At 37.9% G+C, this 23862-nt stretch overlaps 1 protein-coding gene across 1 annotated transcript in view; it reads right to left on the bottom strand.

Annotated features, from left to right (window-relative positions):
• Nucleotides 1–23862, bottom strand: part of TYR (tyrosinase) — a 115153-nt gene that overhangs the window by 58221 nt on the left and 33070 nt on the right. Inside the window, exon 3 of the mRNA XM_043876515.1 lies at nucleotides 14096–14243. Coding sequence (XP_043732450.1) covers nucleotides 14096–14243 — 148 coding nt within the window. The remainder of the gene's footprint in view (nucleotides 1–14095; nucleotides 14244–23862) is intronic.

Below are 23862 nucleotides of genomic sequence, written 5' to 3'. Positions count from 1 at the left end.
ACTTTGCAAAAAAGTGTGTCCTTGGGTAAATTATACTCTCTGGGCCTCAATTTCTTAAACTCTCTTTCAGATTTAAAAGTTCAGCAATAATAGTCACAACTCATGTTTCTTTATTGCCTTTCATTTGGGATTTTTGAGTTATCATGATTTTAACTTCAATAATTTAATGTCCCTACTACTAAGACATACTAATCTTGCAAAGAGTTGGGAGATTCCCCACATTGTAGCAGAGCCATTCTTTACGGATTTAGTTATAGCCCATGGCCTCTTCATCAATTAATCAAGTACAACAATGCTTTAATAAGTATTTCATGAATGTCTCCTATGTGCTAGGGTCTTTGTTAGGTGTTTGGTGTGTGCTGAGATGCTACAGATGATCAATACATAGATGTGGCCATGTGTGTGCATGCTCAGTCACTTCAGTCATGTCCAAGTCTTTATGACCCCATGGACTGTAGCCTGCCAGGCTCCTCTGTCCTTGAGATTCTCCAGGCAAGAACACTGAAGTCGGTTGCCACGCCCTCCTCCAGGGGATCTTCCTGAACCAGGAGTTGAACCCACATCTCCTGCATTGCAGGTGGATTCTTTACCACTGAGCCAGTGGGGAAGCTCAGACGTGGCCTTAAAGGAGTTCAAAATTGAGTGGGAGATACAGACAAACCTATGATACATCCAGTCAAAGCAACTGATACCAGGGTTAAATCCAATGATACCGGCAACAACAAAATCAGTTGTGGAAATGTGGATAAGCATGACTAGAATGGTGTAACTGCTATTTGTTCTGGGTATTTAAGTCCAGGGAGCATCTTTAAAGCTGGTAGAATCCAAAAGAATGAAAAGAAACAAAGAAACAGGGAGGTCCTCCTCTACCATCTGATCTGATTCCTAGAGCAGAATTTCAGACACTCCTCTGGTTTCTGAGTTCACTTCCTTCACGAACCCTGGGATTTTGGTCTTTCTAAGCAAGCTTCAGGCTTGCAATCACCAGCAGGCAGGCAATCTGCTGTTCATTCCTGAAGCTCCAGGGACCTGCCTTCTGCCTGGACTATTTCTGAGCTGCCAAGTTGGCAAGGCATTTGGTTTGCAGGCATGTGGGTCAGGGCAGCCTTCTTAGCAAAATGACCCAGGGGAGGCTTGAGGAATAGAATGGAAAAGAAGCCTCATCAGCAATCACAGCCAAGAAGTCACTCCAAAAGACATAGTTAATCTGTAGCTGAGGAGTGAGGCAGGCTTGGCATTCCTGGAGTGTTCTGTTTCAGGTTAGTACCTAGCTGGGATTCCCATGCCCTCAGAGACAGACTACAGGAGAACTGAGGAAGTGTTGTTGATCCTAGAGAGCACTTGAAAATACAGTAAAGAACAAAAGTATTACATGTGCTTCATGAAAGTGCCTTATACTCTACTCTCTTCACAAGAACTAGTTGTCATATGTGTGTGCTCAGTCGCTTCAGCTGTGTCTGACTCTCTGTGACCCCACGGACTATAGCCCCCCAGGCTCCTCTGTCCATGGGATTCTCCAGGCAAGAATACTGGAGCGAGTTGCTATGCCCTCCCTTCAGGGGATCTTCCCGACCCAGGGATTGAACCCGAGTCTCCTGTGTCTCTTGCATTGCCGGCAGATTCTTCACCGCTGAGCCACCAGGGAAGCCCTAGTTCTTGCATAATGCATTATAAACTGTAAAGTCACTTTCCTATGAGAAAAGTAGTATTACCACCACACTGTGAGCGAGGAAATGGAGGTGGGGAGAGGTTCAGCAACCTACCCAGGGTCGCACATGTATCTCAAAGCAGAGCCAGGACGCGCTCACAGGCCTTCTGCTCTCAGATCTTGTGGTTCTTCCACTAGAGGACTTCTCATCCACGCTTAGAGTCTGTGCTATGAGATTGTAGAGGTTGGACGTCCCTTTTTGCCTTCTCCAACTTTGCCACACTTAATTCCTGAGTAAGTGCCTGCTCAGCAAAGAGGAGCCCTACCCACATGGAGGAGGGTTTAAGATGAATGTGTAAAGAAGATGCGTTAATATTTATATATTTGTATGAATATATATATATGACATATGACATATAAAATGACATCTTAGATGCATGGAATATCATCAAAATATATTACATGATATGCCACAGGGTATGTTCAAAGGATGTTCGAATAATTTGGAGTCTATATTGGAAACCTTTGCAAAGTTAAGGATGTTATTCTATTTTGGGCAAAAACTAATGTGGCTGCAGACTTTTGTACTATACATACGTGTGTGTGTGTGTGTGTGTGTGTGTGTGTGTGTGTATGTGTGTGTGTAGTATGGACTTCCCTGGTGGCTCAGTGGTAAAGAATCACCTGCCATTGCAGGAGACCTGGGTTCAATCCCTGGGTTGGGAACATCCCCTGGAGAAGGAAATGCCACCCACTCCAGTGTGCTGGCCTTGGATCCCATGGACAGAGGGGCCTAGCAGGCTACAGTCCATGGAGTCACAAAAGAGTTGGATACAACTTAGCAACTGAACAAAATGTGTAGTATACACACAATGGAATATTACTCAGCCATAAAAGAATGAGATAATGCCATTTGCAGCAACATGGATGGACCAAGAGATTCTCATACTATATAAACTAAGAGACAGATAAATATATGATATAGCTTACATGTGGAATCTAAAAAAAAAGATACAAATGAATTTATTTACAAAATAGATTCACAGACATAAAAAATGAACTTATGATTATCTAAGGACAAAGGAGATGAGGAATAAATTAGGAGTTGAATTTAAAATATACACACTACCATATATAAAATAAATAAGAACCTATTGTATAGCACAAGGAACTACACTCAACATTTTGTAATAACTATAATGAAGAAGAATGTAAAGATAATATATACATTTATTTTTCAGTTATATATATATGTATAAAACTAAGTCACTTTGCTGTGCATCTAAAAAACTTAACATCGTAAATCAATTATATTTCAGTGCAATTTTTAAAAAGAGAGAATCAGTTAAAACTGCAGGCTCAAGCTTCTGGGCACTCTAAACTGCAACCTTTATTCCAAATATTTGGCCTGGTTTTTGTTACCCTTCACAGCTCCCATTCCTCACTGTCTAGCCTCCACTTGCCCTGCACCCTTCCCCCACCCTCACACTCCCCCTGTTACCCCACACCCTGTCCAGTTTGAGGTTGCTAAATTTTTCACCGTCTAATTCTGCTTAGTTGACTGGCCTCCTGCTGCAATAACCATGCTGCTTGACTAGGGCTCAAGATAACCACCTATTCTGTTAGCTCCTGTTCTTATGTTGGGGTAAGATTAGATACTTTCTATATATCGACATATACTTCTGTTCTCCAAACACTTTATGAAGCAGTAAATAGCACAGGATGAGAACATGGGTTCATATCCTGACAGGTTACTTAACCTTTCTGTACTTCAGTCCCATCGTCCCTAAGATGGGGATGATAATGGCACTTAACTGGTAGGACTGCTGTAACTATTAAATGGGTCAGGCCATGGATGCCCTGAGCATTTGGTGCACAGTATGCACTCACATCTTAAATCTTAAAAGATGATGCTATTAAAGTGCTGCACTCAATATGCCAGCAAATTAAACTGGAAAAGCTCAGCTTTCTTTCCAATTCCTAAGAAAGGCAATGCCAAAGATTGTTTAAACTACCACACAATTGCGATCATCCCACACACCAGCAAGGTAATGCTCAAAATTCTCCATGTCAGTCTTCAACAGCATGTGAACCGTAAACTTCCAGATATTCAAGCTGGATTTTAAAAAGGCAGAGGAACCAGAGATCAAACTGCCAAAATCTGTTGGATCATTGAAAAAGCAAGAGAGTGCCAGAAAACATCTACTTCTGCTTTATTGACTACACCAAAGCCTTTGACTGTGTGGATCAAAACAAACTGTGGAAAATTCTGAAAGAGATGGGAATACCAGACCACCTGACCTGCCTCTTGAGAAATCTGTATGGCAGTTAGAGGCAACAGTTAGAACTGGACATGGAACAAAAGACTGGTTCTAAATAGGAAAAGGAGTACATTAAGGCTGTATATTGTCACCCTGCTTATTTAACTTATATGCAAAGTATATCATGCAATATGTTGGACTGGATGAAGGACAAGCTGGAATCAAGTTTGCTGGGAGAAATATCAATAACTTCAGATATGCAGATGATACCACACTTATGGCAGAAAGCAAAGAAGAGCTAAAGAGCCTCTTGATGAAAGTGAAAGAGGAGAGTGAAAAAGTTGACTTAAAACTCAACACTCAGAAAACTAAGTCATGGCATCTGGTCCCATAACTTCATGGCAAATAGATGGGGAAACAGTGGAAACAGTGACAGACTTTATGTTTTTGGGCTCCAAAATCACTGCAGATGGTGAGTGCAGCCATGAAATTAAAAGACACTTGCTCCTTGGGAGAAAAGCTATGACCAACGTAGACAGCATATTAAAAAGCAGAGACATTACTTTGCCAACAAAGGTCCATCTAGTCAAGGCTATGGCTTTGCCAGTAGTCATGTATGGTTGTGAGAGTTGGACTATAAAGAAAGCTGAGTGCCAAAGAATTGATGCTTTTGAACTGTGGTGTTGGAGAAGACTCTTGAGAGTCTCTTGGACTGCAAGGACATCCAACCAGTCAATCCTAAAGGAAATCAGTCCTGAATATTCATTGGAAGGACTGATGCTGAAGCTGAAACTCCAATGCTTTGGCCACCTGGTGAGAAGAGACTCATTGGAAAAGACGCTGATGCTGGGAAAGATTGAAGGCGGGAGGAGAAGAGGACGGCAGAGAATGAGATGGTTAGATGGCATCAGTGACTCGATGGACACAAGTTTAAGCAAGCTCCGGGAGTTGGTGATGAACAGGAAAGCCTGGCGTGCTGCAGTCCATGGGGTCGCAGAGTTGGACACGACTGAGCAACTGAAGAGAACTGAACTGAAGCACTCACATTGCGCTTTCCTAGTGTCTCAAATGGTAAAGAGACAGCCTGCAATGCAGAAGACTCAAGTTCAGCTGTGGTTTCAGTATTTTATTTGGGTTTTAACAATGACCTATTTCCTGAAGTTTCTGAGTTTTTGTAGTTTTGTTTCTCATGAATTGAAATGTTTCACTACCAAACTTCACAAGTCAAAATCTTACTCATTCTTCATAAATTCACCAGTCATAAGAGAATTCCAAACAGTAGAATCTAACAACCACTCATTGACTCTCCGCTCTGCACCTGGTAGGCTGCTAGGCTCTGCAGACCAGCAGTTGAGGAGGACCATCTTGTGGCCCCTACTTCCTTGATGCTCTTCTCTTCACTCTCATGTACTCTGGCCTGCTAAACCACGACCCCTGCAGAACGTACATTTTCTTTCATGTTACTCAGTTTTTACATATCTGGATCTGTGGCATTAGGTGGGGAGGAATAGTATTAGTGACTTCTGCATCCCACTGGCCTAATATATAATACAGCACACAAAGCAGAGAGAGGATTTACTGTTTGCTGAATTAACAGCTGAATGAATGCATGCATGCAGAGATATGCTTGCTTTTGTCCACTTGAGACCTCCTGAGCAATGAGGTATTAAGGAAAAGGAAGTATTTCTAAAGCTCTCCCTCTGTTTCTCCGACAGTTATCCATAGAGTACCCTCAGGCATCAATGTTCATCTTCCTTCTGGAGGAATTTTTGAGCATAAACGTTCCAGATTCCATAGCTAAAAACATCAGCTTGGCTTGATGGGTTCTATAGTCTCAGGTTGCTTTAAAGTTTCAAATGTCTTTGTCTTTAGCCTACCCAAAATCTGATCTTCTTAGAGAAAAAGAATAAACAACATTCCAAACTATTCACTTTTTTTAGGGAATCACTCTTCAATCCTTCTTCTTTTGAGAAAGTTTTTTACAGATCTGAGATAGCGTAGAGTTCCTTGTCAGACCTTAATCTTTATAGCAGAGAAAAATAATTTATACTATAAATTGGACTTATCTATTTGCCAGTTACCCTATTAATCATAACTAAAAGCATGATTACAATGTCACTAAGAAACCCGCTAAAGCCCTGTAATTGTCCTAATGCATTCTACTATCATCTCTTCAAAAGCACATTATCCAGATGACTGTAAAGTCCAGAAAGAACCAAGGAGTTTTAGAACAATCCATTCTTTTGACAAAGAAGAAAACTGAAGAACAAAGAGTTCAAGACTCTGAAGCTGTAAACAATGAATATGAAAAACTATATAAAAGGTCATATATTAACTTCTGAATACCAAGAAACGTACCATTAATACTTAAATGACAATTAACAACTGCAGAAAATATTCGTAAGGTTAATGACCAAAAAGACCAACTAAGAAATTATGAGGAGCCTGTACAATTCAATAATAAAATGACAAGTTAACCTAATATAACATAGCAAAGAATGTAAATAGACACGCATAGGAAACAGAAAATACAGATAAATATTTTCCCACTTTTTGGAGTCAAAAGATTAATAAGTTTGAGAGCAGCCAGTGCAGATGAGAGTCCAGGTTGGCCGACACACTTTCTCTGTTTGTGAAAATGTGTAAATAGTTTGCACAACCAGTCCTGGATGGCAATTTGAAAATACTGACAAATTTTAAATGTATTTAACCTCTTACCTTTCAATTCCAATATGAAAAATCTATTCTTTAGCTATACTCACAAATGTCCAAAATCATACATATATATGATTTAAATTTTTATAAATATATATTATATTAAACAATATATGTATGTTATTTTACCAGAAAAAGATAGAAAAAAAGAAACAATCAAAATGCCTGTTAATAAGTGATTGTTGTTGTGTTTAGTTACTAAGTCATGTCTGACTCATTTGCAACCTCATGGGCTGTATGTAGCCCGCCGGGATTCTCTGTCCAGAAGATTTCCCAGGAGTTCCCAGGCAAGAACACTGGAGTGGGTTGCCATTTCCTTCTCCAGGGGATCTTCCTGACCCCGGGATTGAATCTGATTACTAAAGAATGTTGCATCCAATACAACGGAATTCTATTTTTTAAAAAATATTTTATTGAATCACTTAAAGATAAACAGTGACTAGATTAACACTGCATGTTAATAACATCTTTTTAGAAATTTATTTATTTATTTTAATTGGAGGCTAATTACTTTACAATATTGTAGTGGTTTTTGCCATACATTGACATGAATCAGCCATGACTTCTTAATATCATAATGAAATTAGTGCTGACCTTGTGGAGTCCCTAGAATCTGTCTTAAAGTGCCATTGTGTTCCAGGATATGAAGGAGTTAATGAAGGATAAAATTTGGAAAGTGAATTTTATTTATAATGCCTAAGTTTGAAAAATAAGTTATAAAATTTTTCAAAACCTTAAAATGGTCTCAATTTTGACAGACTTATTTACTTATTTATTTATTTATTCACTGGCTTATTGCTTACAACCTTTGCCTACAATATAAAGGATTATTTATTTATTTATTTTATAAAGGATTTTTTTTAAAAAAACTTTCTAGATAGCAGATATTTTGTGTCTAACTAGAAGAATTTCCTGAGATTTATGTAGCCTTTACTATAATCTTGATTGTTTAAGAGAGAAAAAAAGCAAAGGTTTCTTGTTCCTCACTTATAAAAGAATGAAGATTCTTTATAATCCTGCTACCTTATTTTTAAAATTTTAAATGTTTTATTGACACTTTGATTAAAAATATAATGAAATGTTATTTCTCAGCCATTCATAATCCTACTTACTCGTGCCCTGCCTTGCTCAAATCAGATCCTCCATATAGAAAATGTGAAATAAATCTTATAGAATATCTTTTAAATTACCTTCGTGATTTCTTAGAGGGTTCTCAGAAAATAAAGTTTTGTTGCTTCACCTTACAAGAAGAGAGATGCTAGAAATACTTAGGCTCGTTCATTAGTTATGTTTGATGAGTTACAGGAGAAATATTCTCAAATAAGGAGCTGAGTAGGCGGCTGCTGCTGCTAAGGCGCTTCAGTCGTGTCCGACTCTGTGTGACCCCATAGGCGGCAGCCCAGCAGGCTCCTCCGTTCCTGGGATTCTCCAGGCAAGAACACTGGAGTGGGTTGTCATTTCCTTCTCCGACTCAGGCTACCTTGGTTAAATTGGTCTAAGTCAATGCCATTCACTTTTTCGAACTTCTGGGCTTTATGACAGTTTCCTAGAGATTCATCAATGCCTCACTGTCCATGTCACATTTCTGATTATCAGAGTCTTGATGGTGTATTGCTTGATATTAGGCAACAATAGTATATTGTGACCAGCCATAATTTCAGTTATCTAAAGTGTTAGGAAGGCTACAACCATACTTAGGTCTTTTTAAAGACTTTTTTGAAAGAGAAGTTTTAGGCTTACAACAAAATTAAAGGAAGACACAGATTTCCCAATACTGCTCCCCCCTCCACCACAGACATATAACCTCCCCCTCATCAACATCCCCCACCAGAGTGGTGCATTTGTTACAACTGATGAACCTACAATGTCATTCCGCAGTCAAGGAAAGTCCGTAGGTGTCCTTAGGGTTCACTCTTGGCCTAGGGCGTTCTATGGGTTTGGATAAACGTATGACATAAGCATCATTATGCTATCATACAGCATTTTCACTGCTCTAAAAATCCTGTGTTCTACTTGTGTTCATTCCAGCTGCTCTCAGCCCTGACAACAACTTATCATTTCATAATCTCCATTGTATTGCTTTTTTGAGAATGTTCTATAGTTGGAATCATAAAATACATAGCCTTTGCAGGTTGGCTTCTTTTGCTTAGCAATGTGCATTTAGGTTTCTTCATGTCTTTTCATACCTTGATAGCTCATTTCTTTTTAACACTGAATAATATATTATTGTCTGCATTTATTTATCCATTCACCTATTGAAAGACATTTTGTTTGCCTCCAAATTTGGAAGTTGGAAGTTGCTATACACATCTATGTTCAGGATTTTATGTGCTTCAGTCCTTCGTGTAAATACCAAGAAGCATGTTTATTAGATCCTATGGTAAGAGTATTTTTAATTTATGAGAAGCTGCCAAACTGTCTTCCAAAGTGGCTTGCATAATTTTGCACTTCCACCAGCAATGACTGAGAGTTCTCATAGCTCCATATCCTAACCAGCATTTGATGTCAGATGCTCCCAGTTCTTATCAGCGTATAGTGGTATCTCTGAGTTATAATTTGCATTTCTCCAATGACATATGACATGGAACACTTTTTCATGTGTTTGTGTGCCATTGTATATCCTCTTTGGTGAATTGTCTGCTAAGACTTTGACCCATTTTTTACTTGGGATCATTTTCTTATTGTTGAGTTCTAAGAATTCTTTGTGCATTTTACATAATTGTATTTTACCATATGTGTGTTTTACAAATATTTTCTCCCAATCTGTGGCTTACAATGAAATTCTATGATGCCTTTAAAAGGAAAGAGATAGATCTGTATGTACTGATATAGAAATATACCTGATACAGATTATTAAATAGAGGGAAAAGTACAGAATCAAGACAACTTTGTGCATATAAGACAAACATTTTTCTTTCTGGAAATACCAAAGAAAAATGGTGATGTGAAACTTCTCTCACTTTGCTAATTTGTTCCTTTCTCTACTTTTTAAAATTTTCTAAACATTTAAAATTTATTTATTCTACTTAGATGGTAGTATAGACTTTAGGCAATTTTCCTCAATTTTCTTATTCCTCAGGTTGTGAGTGTGGTTTAATTTAAAATTAAAGAAAAACTAACATATTTTAATAGAGTTTTAAAGGAAGTCCTTCAAGGGAATCAAGAACATGACAGTTTCCCCAAATTTGACCCTAGCTTTCTCAATTTTTGCTTATGGAAAACTATTCTCCAGCCAGCCAGGCCAAATACCTGTTTGCTTTCCTCTATCTTACAATTTATCTATTTTGTTTCCTTAGTATGACATACATTTCCTTACCTGTCATGTCTATAATTTCTCCTTATCTTTAAGAATCAATCTAAGCATAGTCTTATTTATAAAGCATTTTAATTTTTAGGACAAAGTTAAGTTCTTCCTTCTCTGGATTCACATACCTCTTACATTTCTTTCATGGGCTTCCTGGGCAATTCAACCATAAAGAATTCGCCTGCAATGCAGGAGATGCAGGTGACAGTGTTATATTGCTATGTGTTTTTGTCTCCTGTCTTTTTGAAGGATTGTAAAGAAGGTTGAGAGCCAAAGAACTGATGCTTTCAAACTGTGGTACTGAAGAAGAGTCTTGAGAGTCTCTTGGTCTGCAAGGAGATCAAACCAGTCAATCTTTAAAAAATCAACCCTGAGTATTCATTGAAAGGACTTACGCTGAAGCTGAAGCTCCAATATTTTGGCCACCTGATGCAAAGAGCCAATTCACTGGAAAAGATCTGATGATGGGAATGATTGAGGGAAGGAGGAGAAGGAGGCGGCAGAGGATGAGATAGTTGGATAGCATCACTGACATGAGTTCGAGTAAACTCCAGGAGACAGTGAAGGACAAGGAAGCCTGGTGTGCTGCAGTCCATGGGGTTGCAAGGAGTTGGAACAACTTGGCTATTAAACAACAACAAAGCATCTGGAAGTCAGGCATTTTTATTCGTACCAATAGATAAAAAGGCACAGTTACTGGCATAGTATCTAGAATATAGTAAAAACTTAAAATGCTTGATGAATGAGTGAATTTTTAATGAAAATGATTTATCCTCAATCTAAGAGTAGTCAAGTCAAGTCAAGTCTAGTCAAGGCTATGGTTTTTCCAGTACTTATATATGGATGTGAGAGTTGGACTATAAAGAAAGCTGAGCACTGAAGAATTGATGCTTTTGAACTGTGGTGTTGGAGAAGACTCTTGAGAGTCCCCTGGACTGCAAGGAGATCCAACCAGTTCATCCTAAAGGAAATCAGTCCTGAATATTCATTGGAAGGACTGATGCTGAAGCTGAAACTCCAATACTTTGGCCACCTGATGCAAAGAACTGAGTCATTGGAAAAGACCCTGATGCTGGGAAAGATTGAAGGCAAGAGCAGAAGGGGATGATGGAGGAGGGTGAGATTGTTGGATAGCATCACTGACTCAATGGACATGAGTCTGAATAAACTCTGGGAGTTGGTGATAGATAGAGAGGCTGCAGTCCATGGGGTCGCAAAGAGTCAGACAGGACTGAGCGATTGAAGTGAACTGAACTGAACTGATGTCTTTATTTGCCCAATAATGGTACATTTTGGTGGTAAGCTAATTGGTCACTGGAATCTTCTCACTTTCTCTACACATGTGCCTTGAGGCACATTTCCTTGTTTTTGGACCTTAAGCTTCCATTTTCTTCTTCAGTTCACATTTCAAACTTGTGCCTGGTTTCAATGAGTAAGAGTTATTCTCCCAATCCTGAATACCCTTCTTGTCTTGTAGGCCTCCTGCTCTTTAGAGCGCCATTCATATATCATCCTGTAATGATCGCATGAATTATAAAATACTATAGTTGTTTACTTGCTTGTATTTCCCACTAGACTAAGCTTTTTTAAGCCAGTGATCTTGTCTCATTATCCTGTTTAGCCAATGTCAAGAACAAGGTCTAATGGTCTAGAAACATGCTAAATCTTGAAGCAAGTTTATAGCTTTGAATGATTTGTGCTTTACCAGACTTGACTTCTCTGTAGTTTCCTTTGTAGCTATGATGAAAGTAACTTGCTAAGATTTTTTCATTTATTTATTTATTTGATACAGATTTATTACAGATCTTCTAATTACAAAGTAGACAAAATGTTGTGGGGAAAAAAAAAAAACAGATATAATTCAAGATGTGGGTCCTGCCATAGTAGCTCAGAGATTAGTGGTAGAGACAAAGCACGATCAATAAGAAAAGCACACAATCAATAAGAATGATATAAATGATGTGTTTAAAATAAGAAGTAGAGAAAGTGATGTGAGTTAACAGATAGGAGCAGGATTATGTTGGCCATTATTTTAACAACCAGCTCTCTCAGAATGAAAGCTTTGATTTGTAGCATTTGCCAGTTTCCTGATGTAAATATTCCTACCAATACTGGTTTCTAGCTACGCTTGAGATCACCGAATGCAAAGTTGTGAAAATATGTACATAATTCAACCTTGCTAGTGATTTGGGGCTGACTCCAACATGCCTTTGGATGGGAGAAATGGTTTTAGACAGTCATGGTCTGGTCATTCATCATGGAAGAGCTAAAAATTGAAAATGGTCTTGAAGATTGTGTAGAAATTAGATTAGTCATGGAAAATATGTTCCTGATTTGAAGACTGGTAAAAGCAATGCATAGCAGCAGTAATGAGTGTGGAACACTCAGGCAAATGCACTCAGCACACAGTAGGTATTAAACAAGTATGCTTGTGAATAATTGAACAGTAGTAAATAGACCATCTGATTGGAAAACCCATGTCTGTACACTGAGAACTAAGAGGACAGCTCAGATGTTGCAGCAATCCACAGGTCTCTATCTTTCTTCATAAAGATGCTTTTCAGAGGAGATGATTGGATGACATCACTGATTCAATGGACATGAGTTTGAGCAAATTGTAGGAGATGGGGAAGGACAGGGAAGCCTGGCATGCTGCAGTCCATGGGGTCATAAAGAGTTGGACACAACTGATAAGATAGGATTAACAAATAATTCTAAGAAAGAAGAAAATTTTAATTTTCAAAGGTGGGAGAGGCTTCTAAACATTGTATATCATCATAATAGCTTTACCTCCATTAAAAATGGCTCCAAACATTGAATTAAATTATAACATTTTCTGTAAATATAGATCAAGGTGGGCTAGATAAAGATCAACCATTTTCTCTCACCTGGCTTATAAATATGGAATTTGGTGGTTGGCAGGAGTTAAGAAATGTTTTTTGTAAAGGACCAGAAACTAGATCTTTTTTATTTTGTGGGCCATATGGTCTTGTTTCAACTCTGCCATTTTAGCACGAAAACAGCCATAGACAACATGTAGATGAATGACTGCGGTTGTGTTCCAATTACATCTTATTTACAAATAAGATAAGGGACAGATATGGCCTAAAAGCCATAGTTTGCGTGTTTCTTGCCTGGGGCATCAAGAGATCTAGGAAATTTAGGTTTCTTTAAAGTTCATGGGATGGCACCAAAGATCAAAAAAATGCCGAAAATTCACAAAGATAATATGACATAAAAATGACCCAGTAAACAGGATGGGATGGGGGGAGGCATCACTGACTCAATGGACATGAGTTTGAGCAAGCTCCCAGAGACAGTGCAGGAGAAGAAAGCCTGGCATGCTGCAGTCCATGGGGTCGCAGAGTCAGACAAGGCTGAGCAACTGAATAACAACAGCAAACAGCGTCCAATCTGTGCTGGTAGGGTATTTTTCCCAACATTCTTCCTTCTGCCTTGATGTCTAGGTTTGCTGGTTTTGGTGTTATCTGCTATCATACTTTTGGTGCTTACATACTTTCTTGAAAACTGATTTCTGAATAAAACTTGATATGGGTTATTACTTAATTCTTATTATATTAAAGTTGCCAAGAAAGCAATAAAATCTGCTTCATAATCTTCCAGGCAAATATTCGCTTACTCATTTGATACTATATCCATGTTCTTGGGAACGTGAGTGAGGTGGAGATGGTGACAGCTTCTTCAACCACTCATCCACTGATGGACCCTTACATTGTTTCCACGTCCTGGTTACTGTAAATAATGCTGCTATGAACGTAGGGGTGCCCTTTTCAAGTTAAGTGTTTTGTTTTCTTTGGATACATTCCCAGAGTTGGGACTGCTGGATCATATGGCGGTTGCATTTTTAATTTTTTGAGGCTCTTCCATAGCATTTTCCATAATGGCTATATCAGTTTACAAATTTCACCAACACTGCACAAGGATTCCCCTTTCTCCATATCCAGCCCAGCATTTATCTCTCGTCTTTTTGATGATGGCCATTCTAACAAGCAAGAAGTACTATTTCATTTTGGTTTTAATTTGCATTTCTCTAACGACTAGTGATGCTGAGCATCTTTTTATGGACCTATTGGCTTTTTGTACATCTTCTTGACATCCACTACATTTAAAACCAATAATCACATAATTTATGAAGTGCCAACCAACCTGTCAACAAACGCATGATGAAGAAGGAAGATGGGATCATTGGCAGATCCTGGTACCTGGGACATCGTTCCGTTCATGTAGATGTGCAAGGCATTGTGCATACTGCTTTGAGAGGCATCTGCTATCCCAGTAAGCGGATTAGCAAATCCTGTTGGCAAAAAGAAAATTGGAAAAAAAAAAGAAGTTTAATGATTGAAAATCTAAGTGAGTTTCTCATTTGGGTTACAACTGCACTTGAAAAATAATTGTCTGATTCAAAACAATAAAGTCAATCATAAAATGCATTCTATATTGGGGTTGTTCATATTCCAGATACCCAGTGAGCATTTAATAAATCTTTGTAGAGTTGAATGGTGCTAATCTGGTCACAATGGACTGATTAGCCAGATGGAATTGGTTAAGCCAGTCTGTGTTCCATCCTGTTGCTTCTGCCTAGGATTCCTCCTTTAGATCCTAAAAAGTAATAAGACCTTTTTGGGATAATCAGCACAGTCACTCTCACTGCAGTCAGCCTTAAAAACATCTTTCCAGCTGTGATGTGTCCTCTTGCTTTCCAGTTCCAGTGGATACTTTTAATTTTTATTTCTGATTCCAGAGGAAAATTAAAACCTGTGATCACTGACATTACAATTCAATCTTTGACAGTCTGGAGGACTTCGGGTAATGTGTTTCATTTTGCAAAATATTTAAAAGTTAATCAGGACTCCATTAAATGGCTCTATTCATTGCACCAGGAATAATAATTATGATAAGTTATTTTTTTCTGTATGTTAATTGAGCTAAATGCTTTCTGTGACATAAGTCCTTCAGTCTTTGCAGCAGCTCTGCTGATTAGAAATTATCCCCACTAGAAAGAAGAGAAAAATGAAGCTCAGAAAAGTCCTGAGTTTTCCAAGCTTGCACAAGTAGTAGCCAAGTCGGTATTTTAACCCATATCAGTTAGACAGCAACATCTGAGCTCTTGATATTGTGTTCTCTCCCATACATTACCAGGGAATAGGTGAAGTATGGTATCATTTCAGTGTCCATTCAGGGAAAACACACAAAAAAAGTAGAACTCAGATATAAAATCAGACAAAGTGGGAGGAACAGAGTTAAACTGGAAATCAGAACCAAGCTGAAGGAAAATGCCAAGGACTTATTGAATTTCAAAATTTAGCATTATCAGGAAAACAGAAACTGTGAGGTTATAATTTTATTTTAAAAGGTAGTATAGAAACAGTGCAGACAATAGGAGGCAGAGGGAAACTAGCTTCCTTTCAAACAGTTAGGATTATTTTGTTGTCAGCTTCATTTTTAAAGTGCAGCTCTTGACTTCTGAGTTCAATGCTTTGTCTTCTCCTACTGTTGTGGCTGACAGTATCTCTGCCCCCTCAGCTGATGTTTTCATTTCCTCCTTTTGAGCTTTTACACTCATTCTCAGAGACAATATCAAACCCAGCTACCTCCGGAAGCTTAACCCAAGACCACACACTTCTCTCTCCCCTCTGACATTGCTTGTGTATGACAACTTTTATGGTTGTGTCTGTGTGTGTGAGCTCAGTTGCTCAGTCATGTCTGACTCTTTGCAACCCATGGACTATAGCCCACCAGGCTCCTCTGTCCATGGGATTTTCCAGGAAAGAATACTGGAGTGGGTTGCCGTTTCTTCTCCAGCGGATCTTCCTGACCCAGGGATCAAATCCACATTTCTTGCTTCTCCTGCATTGGCAGGTGGATTCTTTACCACGAGCACCACCTGAGAACCCCAAGATTGTATATATATGGTTCTTAATATGTGCAGGGATTTTTCTAAAAGCTTAACATGATTATTTTCATGTAACCTTCAGAATGGTTCTACAAATTAGATATCTTCATAATCTCTATTATGTAAATTTGGATAAAGCAGTTTAGAGAGTTTAAGCAAATTGTGTAAGATTAAAAAGCAAATAAGAGAAGCTAAGGTTGGAACACAAACCTGTTTTATTCCAGGACTTAAGCTCTTACATGCATTGGTTAATTGCTTTTCCTATTAGTAATAACTCATATATCATGGGGGAATTTCTGTAGAGCAATGGTCTTTAAGCTTCTATCTTTGAGTAGAACAAAATGAAAGCTTTAAAACCATCTTTTAGGTATGCTGTCACATATTTTAAGTACTTTCTAAATTTCTTTAATTATAATTGCAAGTAGTTTTAGAGGAAAAAATTCAGGGGTAGATACTGCAAATAGTATAAATTTTAAAATAAAAATTTGAAATCATTTTATAAAAATGTATCCAGTGTAATGGTTTGATATTTGCCATCATCCATGTCAAAGTTCCCAAACAAACTCTTTTATTATAGTCTGAAATTTTATAGGATTTCCTTTTTTTCCCACTAGATCTCATGTTCTTATTCTGTTTTCCCACAGGAGTATGCCAAAATGTTATACATTATGCTTGAAATTTTTAAAAAAAAATTCATCAGCCTATCATACTGTTCTGCAACAAAACTAGGTATAGAAGTTAAAATTACCTTTTAAAAACTTCATGTGACAATACAATCTAGATTGTCATTAAAAATTTTAGTAATACATATTTCATTAGAATGATGTAACACTAAATATTTTACAAAAAAAGTTATTAAATATAAAAAGTAAAGTTTTATTGAAAATTCATTTCTTAACAATACTTGTGAAAGATTGTTATCTAAAAGGGCTTCCTGGTGGCTCAGACAGTAAAGAATCTGCCCACAATGCAGGAGACCAGGCTCTACTCCTGGGTAGGGAAGATCCTCTGGAGAAGGGATGGTGACCCACTCCAGTATACTTGCCTGGACAATCCCATGGACAGAGGAGCCTGGTGGGGTGCAGTCCATGGGGCCATAAAGAGTTAGACACGACTGAGTGACTAACATCTGTTAGTTAAAAATTATTGCAGATATCTATAATACCCTGCAATAGTTGTTGCTAGAAAGAATAAGGCTCACCATATTTTCAATTCTAAATTAAAAAAAAATCATTAGTCTTGAAAACTTTATTCTCATAAAAAACTAGATGGTAATAAAAGATTTTTATAGGAGTTTCACTTAATTACTTTAAGTCTTTTTTTAGTATATGCCAAAAATGACATACCTGATTCAGCATCAAAATAATCTAATCCATCAGTGACAGCTCAAACAAAAATTCTTTGATGAAAGTAGCTACAAGTGCTTTTATTTACAAAGCACTTAACTTTCAAGATACTCGCTACTTTTTGTTAGAGCCATTCATTCCAGCAACACTGGCACCAATATTCTGAGTTCTCTGCTGGTTTAGTACCTCGTATGATTTTACCTCTTCTGGGAGTGTACTGTGATAAGTATGGATATAGGCTGGAGGTACACCTTTCTTCTGAAAAGTTGAAGGGAGATTAAGCAAGGGTAGGTGGTAAAGAAGAATCTCAGGAGATTTCTCATTCAGAATGAATTTAGTAAAATATATTTGGGAGAAAGATCTGGAAATAAATTTTCTTAAAACTCTCTGTGCCATGTACCTTTTAGTGTCTTAGTGAACCTGTAGTGGTGTTTTTTTGTTTTTTTTTTTCAGCAATTTGAAGATACTGTTTGTAGAGAAGAGCAAACTGGGTTTAAATTCTACGTTTCTTATTTTTTAAAAAGTATTATTTTTCTCAAGTAATGTTTTGTGAGCCTTGTTTTCTTCATTGGTAAAAGAGGGAATAATTAATACCCCTCTCTCATATCCTCAGTCAGTCAGTTCAGTCAGTAAGTCATGTCTGATTCTTTGTGACCCTATGGACTGCAGCACGCCAGGCCTCCCTGTCCATCAGCAGCTCCCGGAGTTTACTCGAACTCATGTCCGTTGAGTTGGTGATGCCATCCAGCCATCTCATCCTCTGTCGTTCCCTTCTCCTCCTGCCTTCAATCTTTCCCAGCATCAGGGTCTTTTCCAATGACTCAGTTCTTCGCATCAGGTGGCCAAAGTTTTGGAGTTTCAGCTTCAACATCAGTCCTTCCAATGAATATTCAGGACTGATTTCTTTTAGGACAGACTGGTTGGATCTCCTTGCAGTCCAAGGGACTCTCAAGAGTCTTCAATACCACAGTTCAAAAGCATCAGTTGTTTCGTGCTTAGCTTTCTTTATAGTCCAACTCACACAGTCATACATGACTACTGGAAAAGCCATGGCTTTGACTAGATGGAACTTTGTCGGCAAAGTAATGTCTCTGCTTTTGAATATGTTGTCTGGGTTGGTCATAGCTTTTCTTCCAAGGATCAAGCGTTTTTTAATTTCGTGGCTGCAGTCACCACCTGCAGTGATTTTGGAGCCCCCAAAAGAAAGTCTCTCACTGTTTCCATTGTTTCCTCATCTATTTGTCTATTTATCAAACAATTTCTCTCACTTTCACAGCAAGTGTGATGCAATTAGTATAGAATCTAGCACAAGACAAATGCTTCCTGAATAGTACTATCATTTCTGTAAATTTTTTGCATCTGATAAATTGATAAATCCAGAGAGATGCTAACCAAGTATATGGGCCACTCCAACCACAGAAAAACTGCTTTTGCCACAAACTTCCACCCTAAGGATCCATCCCAGCACCAGACACTTCTTGACTCATGACCCCATGAACTGTAGCCCGCCACGCTCCTCTGTCCCTGGGATTTACCAGGCAAGAGGACTGGAGTGGGTTGCCATTTCCTTCTCCAGAGGATCTTCCTGACCCAGGGATGAGACCCATGACTCTTCTGCCTCCTGCATTGGCCGCAGATTCTTTACCACTAGCACCACTCAGGAAACTCCTCCTAAATTCCATTTCTCTACAAAAGCCTGCCTGCTTGCCCTCAGCCAACAATAGATGCGTCAGGGTGATCCTGAAAATTAGATTGCTATTCTAAGCATGTTTTCAGCCAGGCTAGAGCTTCTTTACTCATTTTTTTTTGCTAACTTGCCAGATGATGCATCTAGGAAAGTCTCCAATGTTCTTATAAAGGGTATTTGAATGAGAAGCACATGGGGTTTGTCAGAATACATTGTGTTATGTGCTCAGAAATAGTTCAAAGGTACAGGTTGGACAAACACCCAACCTCTTTGTGATAAGTACCAAATTGTTAATACAGACAATCTGATTATAGTAACAATTTTAAATGGACTGTGTGTATCTAATCTCTTAAAATAGGACTGGAGAGTCCTCAGAAACAGAGACCAAAGACTTTGCTTTGATTTTCCATAGTCGGAAGCAGAACCTTGCACATCTTTGTATTTAAAAGAAAATATAAAATATTTGTCAAATGTGTATATATATATATATATATATATATATATGCAAATATGTACAATGTATGTATGTGTGTGTTTACATACACACAATGGAATACTATTCCAGCCCTAAAAATGAGAGAACTTTTGCCATTTGCAGCAACATGCATGGACTTGGAGAGCATTACGCTAAGTGAAATAAGTCAGATAGAGACAGCCAAATACTGTATAATATACCTATATGTGGAATCTAAAAAATATACCAAACTAGTGAATATAACAAAAAAGGAACAGACTCACATATATGGAGAAGAATTTAAAAACTGTCAGTGAGGAGAGGAGGGAGCAGGGCCAGTATAGGGATAGGTCAATAAGTGTGAACTATTAGGTGTAAAATAAGCTACAAGGATATATTGTTTACAGTATACTAACACATATATATGGAATTTAGAAAGATGGTAATGATAACCCTATATGCAAAACAGAAAAAGAGACACAGAAATACAGAACAGACTTTTGGACTCTGTGGTTGAAGGCGAGGGTGGGATGTTTCGAGAGAACAGCATCGAAACATGTATATTATTAAGGGTGAAACAGATCACCAGCCCAGGTTGGATGCATGAGACAAGTGCTCGGGGCTGGTGCACTGGGAAGACCCAGAGGGATCGGGTAGAGAGGGAGGTGGGAGGGGGGATCGGGATGGGGAATACATGTAAATCCATGGCTGATTCATGCCAATGTATGACAAAAACCACTACAATATTGTAAAGTAATTAGCCTCCAACTAATAAAAATTTAAAAAAAAGGATATATTGTACAAGACATGGAATATAGCTCATATTTTATAATAACTATAAATGAAAGATAACCTCTGAAAATTGTGAATCAGTATGTTGTACACCCGTAACTTATACAATATTATACAGTAACTATACATCAATTTTTTAAAAAGCCTTAAAAAATGCTCCTCAATTCTTCACTGATACCATCCTGTAAAGATTGGGAGAGGAAAAATAACATTTCTCTCCATAAAATCTACAAGGGGCCTTTAAAAAGCTCTATTCTCCTACTTGTTAAGTCACCAAATTAATAGAATGTCATGGATGTAAATAATATAAAATGTGAATAAATTATTTTCTACTTTACTTCTTCACACAATTCATTTTTTGACTGGTGAATCACCTTGAAAAAATAGAAAAGATAATACCAACATCAGTAGTTTCTCGTGCCAAGATTTTATTCCCTTGTGGAATAGCGAGTCCAAGAGGAATTCTAAGCACAAATAATAGTAATTTATAGATCAAATTTTTCAAATGTCTTTCATGTACATGATCTCATGTGAATCCCAGGGGTGAATATTATCACTGTCCCAAGTTTTCAGATGAGAAGACTTGAGAAGTTAAAAAACACATTTAAATTCAAGCTAGAAACCGAGGCAATCAAGGAATTGACTATGGCTCTGACTGACTTCAAATCCCGTGCTCTTTTCTGCACACTAAAGTGTGGTAGTGTTCATACTGACTTGCTGACACACCTTGAAAACCTTTTATTATGCACTAAGAGATAAATTTAGTGACTTGCTATTTTCACCAGTTGACTATCATCAGCAAGGTGCAGAATGCATTATTGCCTCTCTCTTGTCCAAGGGTTCCCCATGGATGGAAAGTCTAACAAGCCAGCAGGGACCTTGTTAGCAGTCACAAATGCCAAAATGGCTCAAAGTTCTTTGTGAAGGGCAGTGACAGTTGCCCAAATTACTCTGTGTTATGCCTTCAAGTCTGCGTGCTACATTCCTATGGGAAATTAATAAACACAGTTTCAGGCTGATGATAACAATAGGAAATTTCAGCTTGTCACTCCATCTATCTTTCTCTTTCGTTTCTTCCCCAATAGCACTCTGGAGAGTTTTTGTGTTTGTTCGCTTGTTTTTTTTAATATTGATGCCTATCTCGGAGCCCTGGAGATTCAGATTTAATTGGTACAGAGTGGGACTCAGGCACTTGGAGTTTTAAAAACACCCCAGGTGGTTCTAATGTGCAAACAGGGTCGAAATTCAATGATTTAGGCAAAATTGCTCTCTAACCTCTAAACCTGAACTCGCACTTTAAAGACTTTACCTCTGAATGTCTTATTTCTTTCACCTAAAATATTTTCCTCCTATATTGTGACAGTCTAAAAATGCTTCTGCCTTTAAAATTCCACATCATGAACTTCTACCTTGAAATTTTTTCATATTGATAACTGCTCCAATGTGCACCCATGAAAATGATGTTTTAAAAAATTGAGCAACTACTACAAAGCAAGCACTAGGTAGGCGCTTTCACATATATTATCTAATTCAGGATACTCCTTTCTAGGAAACTGGGCTATAAATGTTACATTTTATCATGCCTGTTGGAGTCTAAAATGTGAAAAAATACATGGTTAAATTTTTGGAACAGAGTACATTGAATTTATTTGATTTAATTTTAAGTGCTTCTCTAACCTATTTTAACATTTCGTAGAGTTTCAGGGATATAACTGGAGGGGAAAAAAAACAGAAGATAGAAAAATGTACATTGATGCATGTAAAGATCAAAGGGAAGGGACAGCTGACAGCACCTCCCCCCTCCCCGCTCCCCCAGCTATATTCCAGTTCACTCTCCTGGTGCAGCTGTCTTCTGGAACTATGAAGTACATAGCCTCACAGGGGTACACACAGTGATTTTATGAGGTTGTATTTCATGGTTGAGTACTTTTTAAAAGTTTATAATTTAGATGACTTGCAGCAGAAATATAATACTGTAGATCAAAAAGGATCCTTGGATCTATGCAAGTCCCTAGTTACAATGAAGCATGAACTTTCATTCCAACTCCAAGGTTTCTTACACAAAGTGCTAGCTCTACAATCATAGATAAAATTAATTAGCATTTATGTTTATTAGAAAATATTTTTAATTTGATTCAGGAAGTCTCTTCAACTATGGGAACAAAGCAATCAAGCAAACACGGTTGTGGGCGATTGTTTACCGTTTAATTATTGGATGGCAGTTAAAAGGTCACAGTTCAGATGGTGAAGAATCCGCCTGCAATGCAGGAGAGCCTGGTTTGATTCCTGGGTCAGAAAGTTCCCCTGGAGAAAGGAGGGGCTATCCACTCCAGTATTCTTGGGCTTCCTTGGTGGCTCAATCACTAAAGAATCCGCCTGCAGTGGGGAGCCCTGGGTTCGATCCGTGCGTTGGGAAGATCATCTGGAGCGGGCATGGCAACCCACTCCAGTATTCTTGCCTGGAGAATACCCATGGACAGAGCAGCCTGGGGGGCTATATACAGTCCATGGGGTCTCAGAGAGCTGGACACGACTGAGCAACACAGCACGCACAGCACAAAAGGTCTCAAATGATCCACAAATTATGTAAATTTCTTAGAAATGCAAACACTCAAACCCTACCAAAACCTGTGAATCAGAAAGTCACTGGGGTTCACCATTTGTGGTCTTTCTGGTGATTCTAATGTACACTAATGTCTGCATTAGAGAACCGCTGCTCTAATTTTCATTGTTTGCCCAAAGACAATGGTGAAACCAGTCAAAATTATAGTCATCTCCATGAACTCAATAAAGAAAGTAGAATTATTTCCTGTATTATCACTTGAAATTGTTTATTGTTTTAAACATCAGACTAATTTCTCCTCTTGGTGACACCAATGTTCACGTGTGTATATGTATACTTATGTGTGTGTGTGTAAAGAAAATGACATGTAATCCTTTTCTTTATATACATATTTACACAGTATACATGTGATTTACATTATCCAGTGTTTTCAACATTTTTTAGATCTTATCTCCAGTTTATAAACATATCTATAAAGTTTTCTTACACATTAATCATAATGGCCCATTATTCATTTACAATTTGCCTGAAGGTTGTTTTAAGGTAAAATTTTAAATGGCATTCCATATTCTTAGACTTGTGCATTCAGGAAAACTCAGGAGTCACAGTAGAATCATTTAGTTCACTAAATGGCACAGATTGCATCAAGCAAAGGTCTTATAGGTAAAGTGTTATTCAAGCTGCCTTCTCTTCCTTGTTCTTACTTATGACTGAATTGATAGTACCACCTACAGTTGGTATACTTCATTAGGTGTGATAAGTCTTTGATAATACATTAATATTAATTCTAACTATTTTTAAAGCAAAGGTAGAGTCACAACCATCTTAGTCTCTGTTTGCCCCAGTCTATTTTGATTTTAGCTCTGAAAGTCCTGGGTCCTAGGTATAGCCAGCTTTATAGGCACGCACCTGAGTGTTCCTCACCCAAACCTATCCATACTTGGTTTAATGCTTTGCCATTCCTGTCTTGAAATTTTTAATAATTTTTTAACAAACTGCTTCATGTTTTCATTTTGTGATATATTCTGGAAATTATATAGTTCATCTTAATTCTGGAAAACCCCATAGTCCTGGGCAAACAAGGATGGTTAGTCACACTGCAAAATTTCTATATATAATATTCCTTCATCAGCTTGATTTGATAGAGCATTTCTATCATACACGTCTATTAAATCATT

Source organism: Cervus elaphus, chromosome 2, assembly GCF_910594005.1.
Source record: "Cervus elaphus chromosome 2, mCerEla1.1, whole genome shotgun sequence".
Classification (NCBI taxonomy): domain Eukaryota; kingdom Metazoa; phylum Chordata; class Mammalia; order Artiodactyla; family Cervidae; genus Cervus; species Cervus elaphus.
The sequence above is the reverse complement of the archived record's forward strand: the minus strand, read 5'-3'. Positions and strand labels throughout refer to the sequence as shown.